The 24,715-nt window shown below is 32.4% G+C and overlaps 1 protein-coding gene across 1 annotated transcript in view; it reads left to right on the plus strand.

The window, feature by feature from the left end:
- LOC136983831 (uncharacterized) overlaps nt 1-24,715 on the plus strand; it is a 79,858-nt gene that overhangs the window by 12,800 nt on the left and 42,343 nt on the right. Inside the window, exons 5-6 of the mRNA XM_067280700.1 lie at nt 23,107-23,116; nt 24,397-24,564. Of these exons, the coding sequence (XP_067136801.1) occupies nt 23,107-23,116; nt 24,397-24,564 (178 nt within the window). The remainder of the gene's footprint in view (nt 1-23,106; nt 23,117-24,396; nt 24,565-24,715) is intronic.

The raw sequence follows: 24,715 nt of genomic DNA on the forward strand, positions 1-24,715 counted from the left end.
TTGTTTGTATTAAAACATTTAACTAGTTTAATAAAGTGTGATTTATGTATAGCGTTAAGATAGGACAGAATGTTACAAAAAGAACTTTAGAGTAGGAATAAAGATTTATCAGAGATCATTTTTAAATCTAATTTTTTACATCAGTATTAGATGTTTTATTGTACAGAGAAATCAGAAGAAAAAGAGATGCATATTATTTGAGATCAAAAGAATTAAAAACCTTTTTTAATCCAGCAGTTAACACTAAAAACAAATGTTTTTGGCTATCTTAAACAGCCATCCTTAGGTTTGAATGTTCATTAATAATGAACATTTGAATCTTCAGGAATTTAATTAATGATGCACATTTGAGCATTCAAATTAATGATCCAGAACAATAATTCAAAAATAATTGATTGTATAAAAATCTATTAACCCAATTTTAGATTAATGCCAAATGATTACCAGATTAGATGGCACCTAATGCCTATCTCTAAGCCAAATTACTCGATATTTAATTATTAATAGTAGCCTTATTATAGTCCAATATAATCTGGCAATTGTTTGTCATTAATAACTGAATTGTAATGCACATTCTACTATGTCATGCTGCTTAACGACATTGTTACAAAAATCATGTATCTAAGATGTTAAGAAGCTTCACTTACCACTAAAGATTTTGAAATAAAACATTAAGGTTGTAAAGCATTGGACAATGCATTGTGAACAAAGTTCTATTTAGCAAACTATTTTTATTTTTTTGAACGGACTACAAATGCATTTTGGGTTGGCACAGTGTATTTGCAACCCCTCGTCAGCGCTAGTTCAAATAAAACTGAATTAAAACATGACAATGATATACCTTAAACAATAATATAAAAACATAAAACACTTACAATGTACTTCAATGTAAATTATAAAGTAATGCTACAAGTAGGGTATGGAAGGATCAACCCTCCTTATCACAAACCATTATCCAAGTGGACACAAATTGTAAACATTATATAACAGTAAGGGTGGTTGCCAGATGTCAGTTGACTTGGGAGAGTGGTCACATGTGTTGACAATGTGGGGGTACACATACAATATTATTAAGTTATAACCATACAGGATATACATTTACAAGTGAAATATGTTACAAATATACAGAGTTGGGACTTAACACTAGAATTAACAATTTTAGAACAAAGTTCTATTTCTTGTTGTAGGAGCTGCCAAGCATTAGATAAGTTTGTAGTGTCTCTATGATTTATACAGTTCCCTTTAATGCTCCACTTGTACATTTCAACCATTTCTGAGTGCTGAGCCAGTGCTGGACTCTCTTAACTATGGTTGTGCCATCTTCTAGAACTGTGTTGCCTGCTGCGTAGTAATTGGTACCAGAGAGTTGTAGACTTTTACTAGAGTTATATTGGTGATCTCTGATCTGTACAGATGGGACGAGAGGTGTATCCTGTATAGATACTGCTCATCCTCTAAGGCAGTGGTTCTTAACCTGGGGTGTGGCAAGAGAAATTTCAAAAATTTTTTAAAAAAATAGTTAATGCGCATATGGAAAAAAAAATTTGAAAAGCTAGACTTAGAACAGTTCTGGTGTAAACAGTTAGAAGCTTATCCACAACTGGCAAAAGCAGCACTAGAGACACCTTTACCATTTGCCACCACCTACCATTATGAAATGGGATTTTCAGCACTTTTGCACATCAAAACAAAAGCCAGAAATCACTTAAATGCATCTGTTGACTTATGCATGGCTCTTTCAAAAAAAGAGCCTCATTTTAATGGAATTATTATGAATAAACAACAACAACCTGGCCATTAAAATTTAAATATTGCTTTTTATGTTATACAGTAATATATATATTGTAAATAAACATGGTATTTGTTTGTTTTTTAATAAATGTTTTTTCTTAAATAAAAAATATACACACATTTTTTTAAAGGGAGGTGCAAGAGCTTATTTTCAGATTCAAGGGGGTCTGACCACTAAAAAGGTTAAGAACCACTGCTCTAAGGGGATTGTATATACGAGGGATGTTTCTTTTTCAACCTTCAATGGTTCATAAAACAAAGACAAACATAAATAACAAAATGAATTTATTACCAAAAGTTAGGTACAAACATGGCTATTTTTTGACATAATCATCGTGAGATTGAGGCATTTGTCTGTGGATGAGCTTTGAAATCCCCTCTTCATAGAATGTTGCCACCAATGACTTGAGATGGGCCGTAACATTGTTTTGGTCATTAGTCGTGAACCTCTACCCTCCTAGCCACATTTTCAGTTTAGGAAAGAGGTGGGAATCGCTTGGTGCTGAATCAGGGCTATATGCTGGGTATTTAAAGGTGTGAAGATTTCATCTTTCAGACTTCCACCCGGTTTCTAACTTTTTAATGTGTGAAGACTTCCACATCTTTCCTGAACTGAAAACGTGGCTAGGAGGGCAGAGGTTCGAGACTAATGACTATCTTCAAAACAATGGTAGGGCTCATCTTGAGTCATTGGTGGCAACATTCTGTGAAGAGGGGATTTCAAAGCTCTTCCACAGATAGATAAATGCCTTAATCTTCATGGTGATTATGTTGAAAAGTAATCATGTTTGTACATAACTTTTGGTAATAAATTAATTTTGTTATTCGTGTTTGTCTTTGTTTTATGGACCATCAGAGGTTGAAAAAGAAACAGCCCTCGTATTTCAGAGGCATGGATGAGATTCTGCTCTTACATAATAGGTTATATACTGTTGGATTAGGTTTGTAACTTATGTTAATGGTTTGGGGATGGTTGTTAGAATATCCCCTGGTTCACAGAAGCAAGGATGTAACAGTAAAATTGAGGACAGCGATAAATTCTTTATTGGTTAGGATTAAGCTTTCTTTGCTGATTTTTGATTACTTTATAATCCCTATAATACTATAATCCCTATACTATTTATCTTTCAGTTGCTATACTATAACCTTTCGGAGGTATTTCTCTATCATGAAAGTAGGGGAACCACATTTTTCCAGGACAGATCTAAGTTATTGGATACTGCTCATCCTCTAAGGCAGTGGTTCTTAACCTGCCTTATATGTTTGAGTCTTAACACAGCTGAACAGTCTTGATTTACAGGGTATTGGAACAACAGACTTCTTGAGGAATGGTAGACATGAGCCAGGTTAGATTTATAGTCTGCTTGCCCTGTTTACAATTTGTAACAATTTTCTAGTAAAGACAGAATTGAGTTTATAGAATTTAAGTATGGTTTTTATAAATAAGTGAAGAAATTAGATTTGAGGATAAGATAGTTAAAAAACTTAAATTCAGAAATTTAGGATAATATTTGTATGGTGGTAATGAGTAAGATTTAGCTGTGGAAAGTAAAGTAGCAAAAATAGAGATAGCTAGAGAGTTTCTTTTTATTAGGAGAGTCTGTATGAGAGTAAAAGAAATTTTATCAGGTAATAGTTAATAGTTAAGCAACTATGATATATGAATTAGAATTCTTGGAAGTAAAACTGGCATAAATTAAGATGATACAAATAGCTGATATTAGAATGATTAAGTAGACAAGTGGTATAACATTGAAAGGTAGAGTCTGGAATAGTTTAATTAGAGATAGTTTAGATATAACAGATGTACTGATTGTTGAGAATCTCGTTACTGGGCAAAGAAATTATTTCATTACAGGTTCCTTTATCCCTGTCAATTAACCAAGTTGTTTGAAAGTCACTGTAAATTAGGCTTGACCATACATTGTTAAAACATCAAACTGTAATTCTAATTGAAGGTTACAAATATGCATCCTACACTTTAGACACACATGCATTACACAAAATTCATAATCGACTATTATCAGCCAATCATACATTGCTGCCATTGTGATGAGTTAAGAATAAGAAGAGAATGAAATGCATGACACTGGTAAATAATAAACTTAAAGAAAATAGAGTATATTAGAGTTGGGGATGAAAGAGGAACTAGTTGGTTGAAATTGATTGGAAGACTAGAATAACAAATCAAAAATCTGCTTGGACAGAAGAATGAGATTGTTGATAATTTTGTGAAAATTAATTAGGATGAAAAGTCAAAAAATAAAAATCTTTTTTAAATTTCTTTTGAATTTTTATCTAAATGATTAACAAATTTAAATTCTGTAATTTACTTGAGAAAAAATTAGAAAGGAATTTCATCTGCTAAAAATAAAAAAGATAAATAATAAACTTTTAAATTAGATTGCTATGAAGTCTGATTTGAATTACTGATACAGTAGAACCTCTATTATCCGGACTAATTGGGGATGAAGGGAGTCCGGATAAGGAAAAATGCGGATAACCGAAAAAAATAATAATTGACAGTGCATATAGTATGAATAATTTTTTTGTCTAGATTTACATATAGCTTCAATATTAAATTATTTTTTATTAAGAAATTCAATTAACGATTTTTGTTTAAAGCTAGCTGTTCTTTTTGAAGCTGCTAAATCGCAAATACTTTTAAGACATATAAGTTGTCCTGAGTTACACTCGTCTTAGCTCTCATCTAAGCACTGAAAAGCTTCAGAATATGTAGGACCAATATCTCTTACTTCGCAAATCTCTTCGTCTTCTCGATCTTGTTCATCTGAGGCAGATATTTTTTTAATTATTTCCTCATCATTCAAAATTTGGAATCCAGGATCGTTCGAATCGCAATTTAACCATTCGGTTACATCTTCTTCGTCACGTTCAACACACATTGAAATTTGTGCTATTGCTTCCGCAATGTCTTCTATACCACTTTCTACTGTTACTGGAATTTACTAATGGTCTTTCCAAAATTTTGTTTCATGCATTCCATCACATACGTACATAAATAGTGTTGCAATTCGCCAAGTGCAAATCGGCAAATTCTTAGAATTTTTGTTTATTTTGAACAATCTGGATAATCAAAAATCCGGATAATAGAGGTCCGGATAATCGAGGTTCTACTGTATTATATTATTTTGTATGGAAAGGTATACTGGCTTTATTTGAAGCTTCAAATTATTATCTTGATGTAATTTAATAATACTTGGGTAGACTTTCAACTTAGTTTTTTGTTCAAAACTAGAAACACAATTAATTAGTGATTATCAGAAGTCTTGTTTTAAAATTGTTATACACATAACCAGTGGATGAAATTATAAAAACTTCTGAGGAATTTAATAATTAGGTTACAACAGAAAGGAGATAAGAACTGAAGATTAAGGGATAATAATTAGTATGGAATAAAACTATAGATTATTATAAATTTTTTAAAATAGACTATATACCGTATATTTCCGCAGATAAAACAAGGTATAAATTTTCGTCAAAGTTTTATAATTTTATCATATATCTGTCCTATAAGACGACCCCCAAACTATCAACGGTTTATGAATTTAGTTTAGATCGATGATCGTCATCTGGATAATAATACTGTATAGCGTATACGGAATTATGTTCTATTCGTAATTTTCGAATGAACAAATTTTATTTTCTGCCTTGCTATTGTTGCAAACGTTCGCACTGATTTAGGCATTCGGGCACCTTAACTATTCACAAAAACGTCGTATGGGCTATTCTATTTTGTGGACGTGCCCCACTCTCTACTAGTAAATAATTCGGTTTGTCTGTTTTTTTTATAATTGTTTTAATTTATATAAATTTCAATCTAATTTTTTTGTATCTGTCCTACAAGACGACCCCGGATTTTGGGGGCCTTTTTTTATGATTCAACTATTGTCTTATCTGTGGAAATATATGGTATATTGCATACACACTTGTATCTAGTATGTGTTGTGTGTTGCATCATATGCCAGATTATATTTTTTTGTTTGATCATAATTTACAAATATTAGGAAGTACTTGGCTGACATGACTTCAAATCAAATGTATTTATTGTTTGTATTCGGCATTTAGCCTGTTACATAAGGGTGTTCTAGTAAAATATCATCAAAAAATACAGTTTATCAACACAATAGGACTGATGAGTATTTAACCCACTAATAAGGAATACATATCCATGCTATGTGTGACAAAATTAGATTAAAACAATTAATTACAAAAAATTTTTGCAAAATTATATAGATTATATATAGTAGTAGTATTAGCTGAATGGAAAAATTGATACATTGTATTTTCAACTAATAAATCATTTAAATGACAAAGACTAGACCTACGAATATTAGACCTTAAGTCTTGACCCTCCTTACACTCACAAAACAAATGGAACTTGGTCAATATACCATTACTTCTTGGACAGTGAGATTTTGAGAATTCAAAGATTTTATTATTGACCATAATCAGCTCTTTATTTAGTCTGAGTTGAATGAAAAATTTTTTAATTACAAAAGGTATATTTGTGAACATATAACTATTGATAAGAGGGTATTCCAATAATAAACTGTACCATTCAGATTTATTCCGGTTATACTGTGACCTATAACATTGGCACCTCTTTAGTGCCTCGTCAGGATTGACACCACTGTGTCTAGGTTGACACAGAAGCCGCAGTGGTTTAAAAATAGGTCACGTGAGTGATCTCATTACTGAGCGATTGGATTCGGGATGGAGTGAGAGAGACAGTGCATCGGAAGTGATTACGCAGAGAGTATAATAAAACAACATTTATTTGTAAACTAAGACGTTAAACTACAGGAAATACGTTCCTCAACGGAGAGGGATAAATTGCTTTCATGGTAAGAGAGAGAGAGCTTACATAAAAACGTGTGATGATTGATACCTGATGAATCGGTGGGTTTCCTTTGGCTGGAGCAACTTTTATTTCCAGAATGGGTACATTCGGTTGGGAGAAGAAATAGTCCTATCGGGTGATGAGTGACGTCCAATTCAATAGCAAGGTAATCCACATTTGGGAAAGAGAAGGTGAATGAACTGGAGATGATGGATACAGAATATTCCAATCAGGTGACAACTAAGCTTCTGAAGAACGGGTGACTGCACGGTCGGTAGAACGGATGACGACTGTCCGGCAAGCCGGTCTCATGCACTATTCGATTGACAAACTTGTGACAATAGGTTGGGAGGTTATGGGAAAGCGTCCTTTTGTTACTGAGAATTTGCTGAATGACTAACTCCCAGGTGTGGAAGTTGACAGTTATTCGTCAAGCCGGAAGGGTTAGAGAGTTAGGTCAGGTAAACAAGGCTGGGTCTCACAATACATTTCTTTGATATCTTGTGACAATGAAACTTTCAATGAATTTTGAATTAAATGAGATTTTAGTAATTCACTAATTTCAGATTTTTTTAAGAGTGGACCTAAAGAGACTCCATATGTATTAACAATATTTTTCATTTGATCCACCCATGATCTCTGTGAAATCTGGCAGGATTTTTTATATAACAAAAACAGCAGTTTAGAAGATATGTTTCCACTATCTCTAATCATAAATAGAAAATTAATAAATCTTTTTGTAAAGTAAGGACTTAATTTAAACCTATTTAGTTTTAATCTAAGAGCAGAACCAGGTGTGTCGTACTCCAGGGTAAAAATTTTACGAATAAATTTATTTTGTATAATATCAAATTTTTTGTAACTTGTAAGACCCAAAATTGACGAGGCATACGCTATTGCGTTGATAATTATCGAATTAAACAATTTAAAATGAACAATTATATTCTTTAGTTTAGTAATTGTAAGCAATTTCACCATATTGTTTATCAATACACTGGACTTGGCCTTAATTTTTTTATAATGTTTTTCGAAGGATAAAGTTGGTGTCAGTATTATTCCCAAAAACTTTATTTCCTGTACTGTCTTAAATTGTTCGTCGTACAGGTAAAAGGATGTACTTTTTTTGGGGAGCCTCGACCCATTCCGAAATATCATTATGGAAGATTTACGTGGGTTAATTTTGAGTTTTAATTTATAAAAAAAATGCATTGATTTAATCTTCCTACATAAAGCTGCAGCTGTTGGTGCAACAATAACATCATCATCAGCATAAGAAATGGAGTGGACAATTTGACCTTCAAAAGTAAAACCATCATCATCTTGCTCAAAACATTCATTTATGTCGAATGTAAAAAAATTAAATAAATGGGGGACCAAAGGTCTACTTGTAACAATCATCTCTCTGTGGTCTAACACTGGCCACTCACTGTTTCCTTGTTTGACTATCACTTCATAACGGCCAAATAATTCTCCTATTATTCTCACTAAGTGAGCATCTGCCTGATATTTAATCAGCTTCCTTTGCAAAGCTGAAATTACCACTGATTCAAATGCTTTTTCTATGTTCAAGAATAATGCAAAAACTTCGTCTTTTCTTACATAATTGTAATTGTACTAGTGCAATTAGAGTAAAAAGGGCCATTTGGGTTCCTCCATATTTTATAAAAGCAAACTGTGTTTCATTCTTATAATTATTTCTATCAACCCAATTGATGAATTTTTGCAATAATACAGATGTGAAGAGTTTACGAAACCTTGACAGGAGAGCAATTGGCTGGTAATTTGATGGAAGATTCCTTTTGCCTTTCTTAAATAGCATATGGAATATTACAATATTCCAATCTTTAGGGATTACCACTAAATTATAAAACCCATCAAATTGTCTAACCAAAAACTTAATGATGTCTATTGGTAGATTTTTAATTATATAATTAGTAATTGTATCAAAGCCAGGAGCAGTTTTCTCTTTTAATTTTTTAATACGATTATATAAACCTTCCACACTAAATACTTCCTCTTGAGATTGATTCAAAGGTATATTCAGTTCAACAGTGTTCCTTTTATTATTATTTTTATATGTATTAGAGAAATCCTTAAAATATTGGTTCCAGCTATTGAAGGACACTGGACAACTAACATCTGTATGTAATGGAGCTTTTTGAAATTTATTTACAATGCACCAGAAATTTTTTGTATCTTTTGTTTTCATCAACAGGTTACTCATATTCGAAAAATATTTCCTCTTTTTTGCTTTCACTAGATTTAAGTAAATTTTCTTGTTGTCCAAATAAAACTTTAGAGCTTGGTCAGTATTTGTATATCTGAATTGCTGTAGGCTCCTCTGTTTTTTAATCTTAAGATAATAACAACTATTATCAAACCAGCAATGTTTGTATTTTATTTTATTCTTTTTTGTACATCTATTAAATCGATACGAATAAATTAACCTCAATAGATTATCATAGTTTTCAATGTGTATGTTATCATACTCTAGATCTAAAATGTTGCAAACCTTGTTATCGATTTCTTTCTTAAATTTAATTGTGTTAAAACGTCGACCAATGTCATATCTTAGCTTTTGACACTGTCTATATCTCTGTAATCCTTCATCAACCTCTAAAGTTCTACTAAGTTCTAACTGTACTGGAAAATGATCAGACTCATCAATCATCAGTACATTTAACTTTTTACAGAGGTCTGAAACAAAATCCGAACAAATGATATAATCAATTATAGATTTACCAGAATAGGATAAAAAAAAAAGTGTATTCAGTGGGACAATTGCCATTTAATCTACCATAAAGATCATTGTCTTGGACAAAATCAAGTAAAATTAAACTGTCTAAATTAGTTGTTTTATCCTTGGATTTTCTAACATTATTCATCGTTACATTATTACTTTTATATTTTGTGTCCATTTCTTTGCCTATTCAGGCATTTACATCACCATCTATAAACCAAAAATTAATAATGTTCAATTTATGAGCCATAATGTTTTGAATTTCATATAATTTAGTTTTTTTATCTGTTATTGGCGAGAAGTATATGAGTATAACACCCAAACGTGATTCTCCCCGAACTGATCTAAAAAACTGTCCAAGTTCTATTTCTACAAATATATATTTATCTTCTATTTTACATGATTTCAATTCACCTAGATGTTTTTTTATTAAAAGCAATAATCCTCCAGCAGGGCGACCAAATCTACTTGATCAGCTTTACTTTCTATCACTATAAATTGTCATTCCAAATATTCTTTATCTTCTGTTTTCAAGTTAATTATCCAAGTTTCTGTAAGACCAATGATGTAATTAACTCCCAAGAATTTGTGAAAGGTACTTTTGTATATTTTTGCTTGTAGCACTTGAATATTCCAAAAGCTAATTAATACTTCAGATTTGTCACTCGTGATAGTTAAACCTGAATTAGAGAATTCAAATAAGTTAATCTTATTTTCAGTAGGATACCATATATTGCAATCTTGGTTATTGTCCTGTTCTATTTTTCTTATTAATTTATTGTGAATATCAAAATAACCCACAATATCAAAAGGATTTTTGAAGTCATGACTGGTGTCCTACTTAATTTGTTCCTAAAAACCTTTCAGTTGGATAACTTTATCTAGATTGAGATCATATGTATAAACATGATTTCCACTAATATAACAATCATCTCTAACTCTTATTGTATTTCCCTTAGCCTTTTCCTGTTGAACCACTGCCAGCAATCTTTTCCTTCTTATCCTCGATCTTTTACGTAGATCAACCGTAAATACAGTAGAGAGTCGAAAATCGGAATCAATTGGGGACTGGGGTTGTTTCGATTAGTCATTTGTTCCGATTACCCATTATGTACGAAAAAATACATTAACCTGTCCGATGTTCAAATTTTTCTCCATTGCGTGTCACTTCGTGTTGAATTTTCGTCAATTTTAAGCCTAACGAAAATTTTTATAATAATAATCGAGGCTATCGTATCGTTAAAAATTATTTCTGCATTTTGTACAAACAAAATAAATATATCGAAGAATATAAAAACATGAAAATTATACTTTAGAAGTAAATTTAGTATCAAAAACGTTCGATTCGGCACGACACAGTCCGACTGAAAATCGTGCCGATTACCGGCGATTCCGATTACCAGTGTTCTGATTAACGACTCTCTACTGTATAATTTTTTTCCTTTCTTCTGTATTAAATTTAGCTTTCTTTATCCAGAATTCTTTGAGGATTACATTTCTATCTTGCACAGAATCCAACATAATTTTCACCATAAGTTTAAAATTGTTATCAGATAACTTGACTAAACTTTCTATGGAGATATTTAATATACCCTGATCCATATTGATAAATTGTTCTAGTTCTTTTAAATACTCTGTAGATTTGAACGGAAAATTTATTATTACAATATTTTTATTAGTTCTTTCGTTTAGTAGTTGATCAATATCAAATTCTAACATACCTTTAACTTGACAATTTTCTTACGTTATTACCTCCATTTCTTCTAACTTTTGAGTGATTTTTGTGGTTTCCATTTGCTTGTTTCATATAATTAACTTCTGTTTTGATTGCTTGTAATTCCATGTTCAACTGAGAAAATTTATCCTGTATTAACTCATAAATCAATTTTGAGGAATATTGAGGTTCTTCTAGTATTTGTAAATCCATTTCTCGAACCGATGTGCAATAATTTTGTATTCTTGTATGTCTCACTTCACTTGAATTAGATTTACTATATTCTTGCTCAGCTTGCTTGAAATCTTCAGCTAGTATTTCCTCTAATTGGTTAACTTCATCGAGTACTTTGGGATTATCTTTACGAGGTCTGCTGTGCCCCCTCCTTTGCATATCCAGCTGGCCGATTTGTTGTGGCGAACTGGGTAACGGCCCTGGATTTAACTCAATACCGGTCATAAATAACAAAAATACAATCAAAACCAAGGCCAATCTATTAATAAACCTCCATTTCGCCAATAATATCACGCTAAACTTTATCGATACCAACCACTTTGAACTAATATGCCCTTCCAAAAAACATGCCAGCACCATCGACAACCGAAACACAACCTGGCTGACATGACGTAAATAAACTCTAAACTATTCTATTTTATTTACATCAATTAAGGATTATAATAATTTATTTGTTTTTAATATCAAAAGAATAATACTACAAAGATTCCCCCCTTATAAAACAAATCTGATACAAAGAGGAAAATGAATAGCAATGAATAAAATTTAGGTAACAACATTAAGAATTGATAAAATTGTGCAGAATATGATAGCAGATTTTTAAAAAAATTTATATAGTGATATCACAAACATTTGTCTCACTAATAGATAAGTAAGTATGATAGAAAGTATTTGTTGAATAATGTAAACATGCTAATTTTATAAAGTCTAACATTGCATACAAAACAAGTTGAATGAAAGCATTAAAATATTGTTTGCTTATAGATTGTGGTCGTTGAAGCTTCCTACATTTTTAAATGCTGATTACTTTAAAGATTTATTTGTTTACTATTTTTTAAACTATTAAAAAAAATCAAACAATGAGTTGCTTAACTTTTATCACAAAATTTAGAACTGTATATGGTCCCATCTGTTGTGATATTTTATTAAAAATCTTAAGAGGGGAGGATGGGGCAACTTCGGCACGTTAAGAATAAGTTAAATTTCGTGTAATAAATACTGCTGTAAACTTAAAGAAAAGTGTTGTTTATTGTCTACCAGAATGTAATCTTACCATAGAACTGATTAAAATCAGTCTTGAAATAAAAATAATCATAATAATAATAACTTTATAAAAAGATAGCAACTGCCGAAGTTGCCCCCATAACAGGGGCATCCTCGGCAACAATAATGGGGCAAGACAAGCTGGTATATAAATTCGTCTTATTAACAATGTATAAGTTGGAATTCACTATTAAAACAAAAAAATACAAGTGCAAAAACCTATTCAATATTATAAAAATGAAATACAAGTTCAAAGTCATACTTAAGTAAAGAAAATGTAAACAATAATTAATTACTCAAAAAATCGAATAGATAATTAGTGAAAACATTCTAATGCAAGTTAAAAGCAATATAAACAAATTAGTGAACTCAAACAAACAACAGAAATGAAATATGCTTAACAGCAAATTGTTTATGTCCTACACATATTGCAAATAAATTGAACCAACTCATTTTCCACACCTGTACATCCACGAGCCCACAGTTTGCTTGCAGCACATAATCCACTTTTCCTGAATAGTACTATACTGTTCATTGCAACATATGCAATAAGTATTTTCATCATCATTTTCTGGTTCATTAGGACTTTTCTGTCCTTTTCCTTTAGTGAACTTCGAATCCGATTTCTCCAAATCCATTGCCCTTCTGCAAGTTTCCAATTTTTTAACTTTAGCCTTGGCTTCTAGTGTAGGTTTGTATGGGGATCCAGTTATTTCTTCTGCTTGTTGTTGTTTATGCCCAAGTCAAACCATAGCAAAACACGATCGGCAACATTGCCGAAGATGCCCGATAGTCACGATTTAGAAACTTTAAGTGGAACCTTGAGAATAGGGTACCAAGCCATGATCTGACCACACGAATAAGTTAATGTTTTATCCTTCTAACAGGAAAAATAACTTTCGTTATTATGGAATTATAACAAAACATGCCAATTCTATATAAATGGAAGCAAAATATTATAAGAAATTGAATGAAACAGACAACTTATTTGATATTTCAACTATGCTTGTCGGAGAACAACACAGACAGCACACTCAACAAGCTGTCATTAAAACTCAATTGTCTAACCTCTAAAGAGAGTCTGCTTTTATTTTGTTTCAAAGAAAATTGAATTGACGAACTTGCCTCGTATACCGAAGTTACCCCGTCCTTCCCTATATTTTTAATTATTATAAAATGGCAAAGTACTTAGTTTCAAGGATAGGGATGAATTTTATAAAAAAATTTAAATGCTAATAATGAGTAAAATTGTCATTAAGTCCAACCCTCCTTGAGATATGACATGACCAAAATTTAAAAGCATCAATTCCCTAATACACAAATCTTCATGCAAAATTTCAGAAATTTTTGATACAAAGCACAGTAGTTATTAAGCTTCAAAGTGAATGAACAAAATTGTTTACATACACACATACAAGTTGAATTAGTTTTGGACTAGAATTTAAGTTCATTTTGATTAATTGAATTGTAGAATTTACCGGAAAGGTTGTCATCGTTATTTTGTGGTAAGATTAATACTTAGAACTTTAGAAAATTTTAGAAGAAATTATAAAATTTTTCTTTGTTTTTGAAAAAAGTTAATTTTTAATAAATGAAAATCAGTTTTTCCTACTTTTGTCTGACATTTGAATTTTATTTTCATCCTGAAATGTTATTTATAAATAAACAATAAATATTTAATAATAATAGATATATCGTAATACATAACAGACCATTATTTGAAACAAAAATATGTATTATCATATTGTAGAAATTTTATTAAAGATATGTAAATTATAAACTCTAAGAGCATTCTCAATCAACTTTGACAACTTTTTATTACATAGTCCATTGAAAATAGAACTTAAGTATTTGAACAATTTCAAATTCATGTGTAATAAATGCTTTTTTTGAAGAATTTTTTTTTCACGTTCTCTGATTCTGCTACTTGTTTGAAGGCACAAATTCAAAAATATTCAAGTTAATAATACTTACAATGAATTAGATACTTTAAACCAGTGTTTCCCAACGTGGGGCCCACGCCCCACAAGGGGGCAATTTGATTGTTAAGGGGGGCAATTTGAAACTCATTCAGAGTTTAAGTTAACCGTATAGCTGCTGTATGCCATATTTATTGTAAATATTGATTTAAGTTAGTTTTAATTTTCTTTGTTTCCCTTTCTTTCTAGAACTTTCCTTTATAACTCTTTTCCCTTGGGGTGGGATTAACAATTCTGGGAACCACTGAGAACAAAGAGATGAACGAGGCCCTGAGGCCGGTGAAAGAGGAGAAAGAACATTCTTTGCCCAGACCTCGAGGTGGGCAGACGTGAGTTGTGGTGTTCCAGGTCGTGTTTGGCAATGACTGGAAAGTGCAAGAGACTTTGATGAAAGGATTGGGTTTTATCGTGGTTACAATAAAACAGTGTGACAATTAAGTGCAAGAATAAACTTCAACAAACACGGCAACGAGAGACCTTCCAAAAGAGTTCAACATATATGTTGGGGGCATAAGAATTTTAGAAAGGCTTAGGTGGGGCATAGCACAAAAAAGGTTGGGAAACACTGCTTTAAACATTTATCATTCTGCATTGAACATATTTTAAAAATTTAAAACAACAAAACTAACAAATACTTTTTAAGGGCTTTTTTAGGTAAAACAAGAACAAATTCATTTTAAGATAAAGTTTATAACACATGATATGTTTCTTTATTCCTTTTTACCAATCATCTGTTGATGTAGAGAAAGGAAGAAAAAGGTGAATCTTTAGTATGCATAGTTGTATATGATGATATCATTTTTCTTATCCAAAAATAAAAAAATAACTAGTACAGTGGTCATTTAAACTTGCTTTGACTAAAAACACTTTGGAATATAGAGAGAATGTTTTTGCAAAATACAAATATAATCTGAGTAATAATTGTGAAATTAGAATTATTCTGAAATTATTGTCCTGAAAGTTCATTTTTAATAAAAAAAAAGAAATAATAAGAAAACAGTCTATACTAATAAATAGTAGATAAACAATCACAAATGTCAGATTTATAATTGTTTTTCCATATTGTTGTCTTTGTGTATATTTACTGGTTTATTTACAATAATAGACCTTTTTATTTGTATGAATTGATAACTGTTTTGTGAGACCACAATTTATCACTAGATGATGTTTTCATCTAGTGATAGATTGGAAGGAAAGTATAGTATATCAATATTTAATCTATTTTTATTATTGGAAGACTTTTAGAATGAAACAAGCAATTATTTATTGTGACCAGTGCTGTCACCTGCTTCTGGTGGAACTACCCTGACGGTGCCTTCATTTTACCCTAGATTTCCTAAATTGAGAAAACTCTCCAAGCTTGACGATCGTCAAGCTCGTGCTCGGATAAAAAAAATAAGACGAACGATTCTATGATGCAGATTCCTGTACTATTATCATGAAATAATAATTGGAACAATTCTTAATTCATTGTTTTTAAAGATCTTAATAACTAAAATGTCTTAGTGTTTTTAGGCTTTATCAGAGGTATTAATTTACATCTGATATGGAGATAATTGATGTTTTAGTTTGGTAATCCTAATTTGACAAACAAGAAAAATCTCTAACTGTCACGAACAAAACCTTTTTTTTCCAGTATTGAACTAAACAAAACTTCCGAACATTTTTGGCCTTTACCAAGGCCTGCTTTAGGTGCTGAACTAAACTGGCTTCCTATTTGGACCGTTAGAACAATTTAAAAACAATTTTAAACATTGTATACAGTGGTGCCTCATATAACGTACTTAATCTGTTCCAGGTGCACGTCCGTTAAGTGAAACGTCCGTCGTACGAAATGCATTTTATCATAGAAATACATGTTAAAACATCTAATTCGTTCTGCAGCATAAAATAACCATACTGTATCATAAAAAAATGAACATGGGGTGCATTCTTTTATTCCTCCGCATAACTCTGCGCGAGCGACATCTGTTTAAAAATTCCTGTGGAATGCGTTCCTAAATTCCGGTGGGAGTGCACGCTGTCAAACGGCAAAAATGGCCGCTTGTAGCAGTAATTTACGGTGGAAAGCAACATGGCATCCTCTATGGCTCAGATAGTTTCGTTTCCAGGTCCGTTATGTGATTTTATGAATGAGAATTTAGAAATTGTGAAAGCGCAAGGTGGCGTGCGCGGTGATGTGTGTGTCTTTACAAATTTTTTTCGAGGCTATTTTGAATGCTCTTTCAACAAATAATCCATTTTATGGTTAAATTTTACATTTGGGACCCTTCTTTTGCCTTTTAAAGCTCATATTTTAGAATTATAGATTTCTCCATCATGATACTATTGATAGTGTGGGCGCCGCCATCTTTCTTTCTTTCACCGTCATTCCTAAATGCGTACAAACAGCAGCGCACTCTCGTAGTAGCAGAGACGCAGAGCGACCGCTATTAAAGAACGCACTCATGGAGCAGTCACCAATTATGCTGGAAAGTCCGTTGTTCGCAGCCAGTCCGTTGCTCGAGTCACGTAACAGCCAAACAGAAAGTCCGTTGTTTGCAGCATCCGTTATTCGAGGCATACGTTATACGAGGCACCACTGTATATCACATTTCACCCTTCTGCCTGGCTCTGTTCGAATTCCTTGAACAGGAAGGCCTGTCTAATTAATCTGGTGTTCTGGAAGTCCACCTGAACTTCCAGAACAGCAGATTAACTAGACAGGCCTTTCAAATAGATCATATTCGTCACCTGGAGGCCTTGGAGATTTATAAAGCCAATTTAAGAGGCAACTGTATTAACTTTAAAGATGGCGAGACTATTGCGCATGTGTGAAGATACCTGTTCGAGGAATTCGAACGGGGCCAGGCAGAAGGGTGAAATGTGATATATACAATGTTTAAAATTGAACAGCAATGTTTTAACGGTCCAAATAGGAAGCCAGTTTAGTTCAGCACCTGAAGCAGGCCTTGGTAAAGGCTAAAAAGGTTCAGAAGTTTTGTTTAGTTCAATACTGGTAAAAAAGGTTTTGTTTATGACAGTTCATTTCTCACTCCAGTATTTCTGATTAGAAGACTGTTAAGAAAAATCTCACCTGGTTTTTAAATAATCATAAAATATATCCATAAGTTTAATAAATGCAATTATTTTACTTACGTTGAAAGCAAATTAATTAAAATTGTGTTGTGTAACTTAGCTGAAGGTAGAAAATTAAATAAGCCATTCACTTGATTTCAAACATACTTTAATATGTAAATGATCAGTTTTAAAAATTCATTTATTTACATATATATTTGCATTTTAATTAACATTTGTTTTGAAGGTTCAAATGAAACTACCAATCTGCTTTATTTCTTTAGCTTCTGCTGTCCTAGCCTAAAACCCTGCAGTTATAGGGGAAAACAGAATGGTTTTAGGCTAAAACTTTTACTGGCAAAACTTGTCCCGTGATGGGTAATAGCATCAGATCACAGGGCAGTTTATCGCAAACCTATTTATAAACCCATTATTATTCCGAGAAATTCTATCGATCCTAAGCACATTAAATATGTAGCGTTTCGCTAATGGATCAAACGGGCATATATCCATTGCACTAGTGTGTATGATACGTATAAAGAGTTAGATTACATTAGGAAGACAGCAATGCAGCAAGGTTATTGAGTAAGAGAGGTAGACGAGCTTATTACGAAGTTTCAGAATCAGAATCAACTTCTTCCCAAAATGATCCAGGAAAGAAGAGTAGTTCTTAATTATTTCCCTTTTTTAAACAAAATAATTAAGAGAGTTGCTAACAGAGATAATCTACGAATAGTGTATCGACGTGATCCAACAATCTATAGGATGTTAAGAAACAATAAGGAAAAAGAAAAGTGAAATAATTTACCAGGGGTATATTCTATACCTATAAAAGGTCAACGGTTCAACTCTGACCTTGTTTACAAATTCCACGAATTTCAAACAAGCAGTAAAGCATCTTGAAAAGATAGAGATACACAAGGCTCACATAAGCAAAGGATGCATTAATCATAGGGACGCAGATGGCTTATTCTATGCCTGGAAATCTTTTTATAATGCGGTTTAACATGATGTAATCAACATTTGTTCCTCCGGTGGCGGCTTTATTTTTTATGTTATTTATAGATAATCTGAAGGTGCAAGTCGAATGAACTGCGCAAGTGCATTTTTGGTATCTGTTTAATTTGTATTTCATATGTTCCATTTTAATGTTCTTTTTAATATTGGTTCAACTGAAAATGGCCGTTAAAAAACAGTTGAAAATGTTTTTGTCTCGTTAAACATTTTTCATTGCTGGATGGTTAAAGGTGTTATTTATTTTGCTTATTATTACTTTATTAATGTCATTATTTCATAGTGGCTCTATTATTCTGGAACAATAGTTGGAACCTCAAATATTCTTCTTCTTCTTTTCCCAACTATATGGGGTCAGCACTTTGAAACTTTCTCTTCCATTCTGTCCTTCCAAAGCAACTTTCACAGAGATGTCTCACTCCTCCATATCAAATTTAAGGATCTCATTCCAGGTCTTTCTAGGTCTTCCTTTCCTTGCCCCTTCTATTGACATTCCCAGGATTCTTTATACTGGAGCTGTTTCTGGTTGGTGTTGCACATATCCAAACCACCTCAGTCAATTTCCCTCAATTTTTTTCCCTTTCCTTGATGGCCAAGCTTCCCGTGATATAACTATTTCTCACTTTATCTTTCCATGTAACATCACTCATCTATCTCAGCATCTGCATTTCTGCAACATGTATTTTCTGTACCTGCACTTTCTTCATAGCCCAGCACTTTGAACCATATAACATTGAAAGCCTACCAAACATTTTATAAAATTTTCCTTTTAATCTTGGAGGTATTCTTCTGTCACAAAGTACTCCACTAGCTAAAGTATAAAGGATAAACACCAGAGCGAAATTAAAATAAATAACTAAAGTGCCTTTGACTGGTGTGCTTTTTCTCTCAGTAAATCGCAAATGTTTTCGAAAACGTTTGGGATTTACTGAGAGAAAAAGCACACCGGTCAAAGGCACTTTAGTTGTTTATTTAAACTCCACTAGCCCTTTTCCATTTAGTTCAACCAGCTGCAACTCTGTATTTTATATCTTTATCAATCTCTTCATCTTGCTGGAGTAATGATTCCAAATATCTGAATCTTTCATTCTCTTTCTATCACTCCTTCAATTTTCACATCAACTTCATTCTCAGAAGCACATTTTATATATTCTGTTTTCTTTCTACTAATCTTTAAGCCTTTTCTTTCCAGTCTTTCCCTCTACTTTTCCAACTTACAGTATCCAACTCCTTCACTTTACTCTTTAATGCCCATCAAATCACTTCTCTTGGGATTCTATCTTAGGCTTTCTCTCGGTCAATGAAAACCATACATAAATCTTTTTTCTTTTCTTGGTACTTTTCCATTAGTTGGCACAGGAGGAAACTGGCTTCAACTGTCAATCTTCCTGGCATAAACCCACACTGATTTTCCTTGATGTCTGAACACATTCTCAACCTTCTCTCAATAACTCTCCCAGATTTTCAATGTGTGCTTATCAACTTGTAACTTTGTAAGTTGAGCAATCCTGAATGTCACCTTTGTTCTTTGATACTGATACAAAATAGCCTTTTCTCCATTCCTCTGGTATACTGAATTTCCCATGTTCAAAATTTTATTAAATCAGTTGGCCATTCATAACCTCTGTTGCTCAATGTCTTCCATATCTCCATTGGTATTCCATCTGGGTTCACAGCTTTCTCATTTTCCATTCTACTTGGGTGATTTTGACTTCTTGTACACTTATTACTTCAACCCTGTTTTCCTTTTTGTCTGGACAAAAAGGAAGGCATCCTTTTCAATTCCTTTTCATTCCTTTTCAATTTTAGACTGGAAATTCAGTAGACTATAGAAGTGTTGTCAATCAACACTCTCTAATGTCTCTCTCATCAGTTAGCACTCTGGTTATCATCCTTTATGCAGCCTATCAGTCCTAGATTCCTGTTCTTTCTTTCTCTTATTTTGGCCAGCCTGTATACCATCTCTTCACCCTTTCTCTTGTCTATAATTTCTCATAAAGTTCATCTAAGATTTTATATTTGGCATTGCCAACTGTTCTCTTAGTTTTTATTTGGCTTCTTTTATTCTTTTTAGAGTCATCCATTTTTCCTGTTTTTTGCCATTTCTTGAACAGTCTTCTTTTCCTACAGTATTTTATGTAAATATTCTAAATCATCAAATTTGCCTACTCTTAAAGTGGGCCCCCACCCAATTTGTGCCCAGGGCCCCTGGATTGGTAAATCCGGTCCTGCCTGTCATAAGAACTTGTTCATACTGATGGAAGAAAAAAAGGGATTAAAGCATAAGTAGACCTGAAAAACATAACATAAACAGTTACTTTTTTGTTGAGTAGGATCCCAATACTTTGTAGGACCACCTCAAGCTTTAACAGCTTGCATACTCTGGCTTAGAATGGATGAGTTTCTTCTAGTATTCTCTATCAAACTCTTCTAATACATGCCTGCAGTTGCTGTTTTTTCTTCTCTGCCATTTTTGTGTCCATAATATGTCTGTAGTTCTCAAAAGGGTTAAAATCAGAACTGTTACAAGGCCAATTTAGGCATCTCATCTGGACCTATTGTAGGAAGTTTTTTTACCTGAACTACAATTTGTGTGCCAGTTTAAGTAACAATAATGCTAAAAAATTGTAGAAAAACAAAACATTATTCATTATCTTGGTGTGATGACATTATGCAGATTTGTCTTGGAAGATACAAGATTTTGTTATGAAATTGTAATCTTCCAATATTTTTACTGGTTATGTATCGTCACATAATGTGACTTACTGGAAACTACAGTCTGTATCAAGCATTTCTCGTTATAGACACCACCTTTTCTAATTCTTAAACATAGAGTTTGTTATCAGATCTGTGCAGATAAAATTTGGATTCATTCAAAAACACAACAGGATTTTACATGTCAATGCTTCACTTTGCATGCTGTTTAACTCAGATAAGCTATTGTTTGCATATTTTATTTGTCAGTAATGATTTCTTATGTGGATAGTAGATTTTAAACCCATGTTTCACAGGCAACATCACACACTTGCATATTTGCTTTTATATCTATCTCCTGCTCCTACTTTACTTTCAGTTTGGAAGAACTAGCAGTATATTCTTACAGGCCAAAATGTCTCAGCATCCTATCCTGGTACAGCATACTCACACACTTATCTTCTGATCCAGCATTTCTTTCAATTAAAGCTATTAAAAAGATTAAGAAAAATTATTCTTAACTTTTTGTATTTACCAAAGTCAGTATTACTTAAAATTATATTAAAAATGTATAAATTTTGGTAAAACTTTAATAAAAGTTGGTAGTTGGCCTTTTCACTTTTCCGACTTTTCATCCGAGAAGAATGTTAAAATAACTACAAACTAGTATTAAAAAACTTTTTAAAACCATTACTTTATGCTATTTCCTTTATTTTTCTCATGGAAAAATTTTGTAAAGTGGCAGTTGCAAAACTATGTCCTATGATGTGTAGTAACATACTTATGAGGATCAGAAGATCAAAATGCATTTATGAGAAAAATAAAGAAAATACCATAAAGTAATAGTTTTAAAAAGTTTTTTAATACTAGTTTGTAGTTATTTTAACATTCACCTCGGACGAAAAGTTGGGAAAGTGAAAAGGATAACTACCAATTTTTATTGAAGTTTTATCAAAATTTGTATATTTTTAATATAATTTTAAGTAGTTTTCATTCAATGTTGCCATGTTTACATCTAGTTTGTAACATATGGACAAATATTGATTGATGACAATGCAGTCTCTGCACTGTTTCACAAGAGGATAAACCTTAAGCATTCAATGCAATAATTATGGACTTTACACCTGGTATTAATTGTCAAAAGCTTTTCTTTTTTGCTTATAAAAGCAGATTTCTCTCACGTCTGTTTTTGAATCCAATGGATGATTCAATCACTGAAAACATTGTTGCAGTAGACTTTGCCAACCATCTATGATGTCATGGATGATGCAGTCCTTCCATTTTTTTCAGATCTGCAGCAAAATTATTAAAAAAATGTATTTATTTTTTAAATTAAAGTAAGATTTTATGGATGATCCAATTTCCATGGTCATTACTGTATATTAGATCTGTTTTCAGAAGTATTCAGGAAATATATAGAGAGAAGATCTAAGGAAAGATTATTTTTGAAATTTAAAACTCTGCTTCTTAATCAAAAAGTTTCCATTATTATTACTTTTATTATATTAAAAGTTTATCTATGCAATATTGATCATAAGTTTTATGTTACTAGGCCTGTAACTTAAATTTTTGTTGTATCTTTTTTAATACTATGACACACACACCTTATGTCTCTGAGAACCAATATTTATTGTTTTACAACGTTTTCAACCTGATCTACAGGCCATCGTCAGGTATTTTGAATTCTTTTAGAATTTAAAATACCTGAATGTTTAGGTTAAAATAGAACACTACACTCATGACACCTTATAAATTTGCAGCCGTGTTTATTCGGTACAAACGAACGTTTTCGGTCGTGTTTAACGACCTTCTTCAGGAAATATCCAAAAAAATTCGAACACAACGAAAATCTGCAAAAACGAACAAACTTCGGAACGTTTTTAAAAATATTCTAAAGAGAATTGCGTGCGCCATCTCTACATCGATGCGTATTAAATAACACATTACATGAGAATAAAATAAAAATAAATAACAGACAATAAAAAGTAATATGCTCCTTGGAGACATTAAAAATAAAATACAAACATAAACTATGGTGCAAGCCGAACGGCGCACAGAACATAGGGAAGGAGAGGAGCTGTGCAGAGACAAAAAACTACGGTTTCTGTCCTTGTGTAGGCTTCCGCATATCCGCTTTTCTGAGGTTTACATGTCGCCTGAGCGCCAGGCTGCAGATATTTTACTAGCCTCTCTGAAGTTGATAGATTGTCCTTTTTGGCTTGCTTTGCAGATATGCCAAGCTTCTGTATAACGGAGGTGCTTTACGTTGCGAACTGTTTGTACTAATCTTGCTTGGGCCCATTCAGCTTGGACTTCTTGGGGATCTGCCAGGACGTAAGTCGCCAACGCTGTGCATGGTTGTTCGCTTCTTATATTTCTCTGATGTTCCGCCAGCCTTTCCTTGAGTGATCTTCTGGTAGCTCCGATGTAAAATAGTTTGTTTTGCCTCCGATCCCCAAGAAGTCCAAGCTGAATGGGCCCAAGCAAGATTAGTACAAACAGTTCGCAACGTAAAGCACCTCCGTTATACAGAAGCTTGGCATATCTGCAAAGCAAGCCAAAAAGGACAATCTATCAACTTCAGAGAGGCTAGTAAAATATCTGCAGCCTGGCGCTCAGGCGACATGTAAACCTCAGAAAAGCGGATATGCGGAAGCCTACACAAGGACAGAAACCGTAGTTTTTTGTCTCTGCACAGCTCCTCTCCTTCCCTATGTTCTGTGCGCCGTTCGGCTTGCACCATAGTTTATGTTTGTATTTTATTTTTAATGTCTCCAAGGAGCATATTACTTTTTATTGTCTGTTATTTATTTTTATTTTATTCTCATGTAATGTGTTATTTAATACGCATCGATGTAGAGATGGCGCACGCAATTCTCTTTAGAATATTTTTAAAAAACGTTCCGAAGTTTGTTCGTTTTTGCAGATTTTCGTTGTGTTCGAATTTTTTTGGATATTTCCTGAAGAAGGTCGTTAAACACGACCGAAAACGTTCGTTTGTACCGAATAAACACGGCTGCAAATTTATAAGGTGTCATGAGTGTAGTGTTTTAATAAGATATGCAGTCTACGATGAGTTATAGGTTAAAATAGGTTAAAAATGTTTGTAAAACAATAAATATTGGTTCTCAAAGACATAAGGTGTGTGTCATAGTATCTTAAAGAATCTGAGTATATATTGAAATGTATCTTTTTTAATTTGATATGCTTTGTTCATTATGTTTAATTAAAAAAATTTAATAATTTACATATAGGCCTTGAAAAGAAAAAGAACGTGAATATGAACATGACATGGAAAGATTAGCACGTGAAAAAATAGCCGCACAACAAAAATTAGCTGCTTTAAGAAAAGAACTGTCTTCTCAGTTAGATCATATTGATGTGAACAGTTTGTTACCAGATGATGATAATGAAACAACTACAACTGCATCAGGTAAAATTTATTTTATAGTTAGTTCAGGATTTTATTTATAGTTTTTTATTTTAAATAAAAATAAAGTTATATTTATATTTACAAATATATATGTGTATGTATATATATATATATATATATATATATAGAGTTGAACCTATCTACCTTGAAT

Source organism: Centruroides vittatus, unplaced genomic scaffold, assembly GCF_030686945.1.
Source record: "Centruroides vittatus isolate TY-2023 unplaced genomic scaffold, ASM3068694v2 contig_89, whole genome shotgun sequence".
In the NCBI taxonomy this organism is placed as follows: Eukaryota; Metazoa; Arthropoda; class Arachnida; order Scorpiones; family Buthidae; genus Centruroides; species Centruroides vittatus.